The 1,788-nt window shown below is 41.1% G+C and overlaps 1 protein-coding gene across 1 annotated transcript; it reads left to right on the top strand.

Moving 5' to 3' along the window:
• The first annotated feature begins 282 nt into the window (after positions 1 to 282).
• Positions 283 to 986, top strand: LOC120530559 (gamma-crystallin M2-like). The gene is made up of 2 exons (XM_039754988.1): positions 283 to 537; positions 711 to 986. The coding sequence occupies exons 1-2, from the start codon at positions 283 to 285 to the stop codon at positions 984 to 986; spliced, it is 531 nt and encodes a 176-aa protein (XP_039610922.1).
• Positions 987 to 1,788: the final 802 nt, after the last annotated feature.

The following is a 1,788-nucleotide window of genomic DNA, read 5'->3' as shown; positions in this document are numbered from 1 at the left end:
TTCACATGACAACAACCTTTTCAAAGAGGATGCCTAGTCGGTCAGTTTTCCATGCCTTTTTTCAATGGCATACAGCTGAATCAGCCACTTTAGCAATCTGACTAACAAAACACTTTGTTTTGCCTTACAGTATATAAGCCTCACTTGCCAGAGCTCCATCTGCACTCATTCGTGATACTCCAATATGGGCAAGGTAAGAGCCATTTTAAAAATGTAGCTGATACAATACAAGTGTGGAATGCTTGTTTTTATTTCCTGATCAAAAAAGTAACATTTGCATGTATGGGATTTCAGATTGTCTTTTACGAGGATAGGAATTTCCAGGGTCGCTACCATGAATGTAGCAGCGACTGTGCTGACCTTCAAACCTACTTCAGTCGTTGCAATTCCATCCGGGTTGAGAGCGGCTGCTGGATGGTCTATGAGCGCCCCAACTACATGGGCTACCAGTACTTCTTGAGAAGAGGAGAGTACCCCGATTACCAGCGCTGGATGGGTTTCAATGACTGTGTCCGCTCCTGCCGTATAATTCCACAGGTGAGTATTCTTTTACACAGGCATTTTGGTTTGTATGATCTTGCCATTTTGAAAATGGAAATAATACATAGTATAATGTAAACTTTATATTGAAGCAGCGAGCAGCTGTTAAATTAAAGTATATTTTTCAATGCAAGAAATAGTAATAAACATTCTTTGGTGTATTTCAATAGCACCGTGGCTCCTACAGAATTAGGGTTTACGAGAGAGAGAACTTTGGTGGTCAGATGATGGAGTTCATGGATGACTGTGAGTCTGTTCAGGATCGTTTCCGCTATCAAGACATCCACTCTTGCAACGTGATGGACGGCTACTGGATCATGTATGAGCAGCCCAACTACAGAGGACGCCAGTACTTCCTGAGGCCCGGCGAGTACAGGAGATACACTGACTGGGGAGGCATGAACCCTAGGATTGGCTCCTTCAGGCGCATCACAGATTTCTGTTAAAACTGGAACCAATGATTACTTTAAAATAAAAGAATAGTCAAAATTAATGTTTCTTTGTTACTCTTTTTACATTACTACCAACCATAACAAATAATGTCTATTTATAAATTTTAAAATTAAACAATTTCAGGATATGATGGTACAGTGGTCAGTGGTGCCACTTCACACCTTCAGAACCATGATATTTAAATCCATACTGATTAATTTTTCCATCCACTCCAAAACATGTATATGTCAGTTACTTCCTGACTCTGAACTGACCTGGTGTGAGGCAGCGTGGGTAACTGTGTGAGTGTGCTCAGTAAACCAGCTGGTTTCAACCTTGTGCAAGTCTGTAACTGGGCAAAGCAACACGAGTATGGATGGATATAAAGATTTGAAAAAGGTATGTTTTAACTTCTTGAATGCCCCTGGGTTGTCAAATACTTTAGGAATTTCGAAAATTCTTCCAAATACCTTTGTGTTTAAATGGATTCCATTACATGAAGGAATGTTTGCCTGCAGGCACACTGCCACAAGGACAAGGAAGCAGGACCAGCAAATGAAGAATAAATGTAATCAAATAAAAGGCTGGTGGTCAAAAGCTAGAGAGTCAACAGAAAACCAAAATACAATTCTGGGCAGAGAGGTAGCTCTGTGGCTAAAGATCTACATTGGTATGTGGAAGGTTGCTGGCTCAAATAATGTTATTGCCAAAGTAGACCCTACTCTGTTGGGTCCTTGAGAAAGGCCTTAACCTGAAAATTGGTCCAGGGTTGCTGCACAATGATTGACCCTGTGCTCTGATAATTTCCACACGGGG

This window comes from Polypterus senegalus, chromosome 6 (genome assembly GCF_016835505.1).
Source record: "Polypterus senegalus isolate Bchr_013 chromosome 6, ASM1683550v1, whole genome shotgun sequence".
Classification (NCBI taxonomy): domain Eukaryota; kingdom Metazoa; phylum Chordata; class Cladistia; order Polypteriformes; family Polypteridae; genus Polypterus; species Polypterus senegalus.
This window is presented reverse-complemented; position numbering and strand designations above follow the sequence as displayed.

What these genes read in the sequence shown, in the direction of transcription:
- LOC120530559 (XM_039754988.1), top strand. Translation starts at nt 283, where the DNA reads ATGGGATTTCAGATTGTCTTTTACGAGGATAGGAATTTCCAGGGTCGC. An exon ending in CCTGCCGTATAATTCCACAG is followed by an intron (nt 538 to 710) that starts GTGAGTATTCTT and finishes GTATTTCAATAG; the next exon opens with CACCGTGGCTCCTACAGAAT.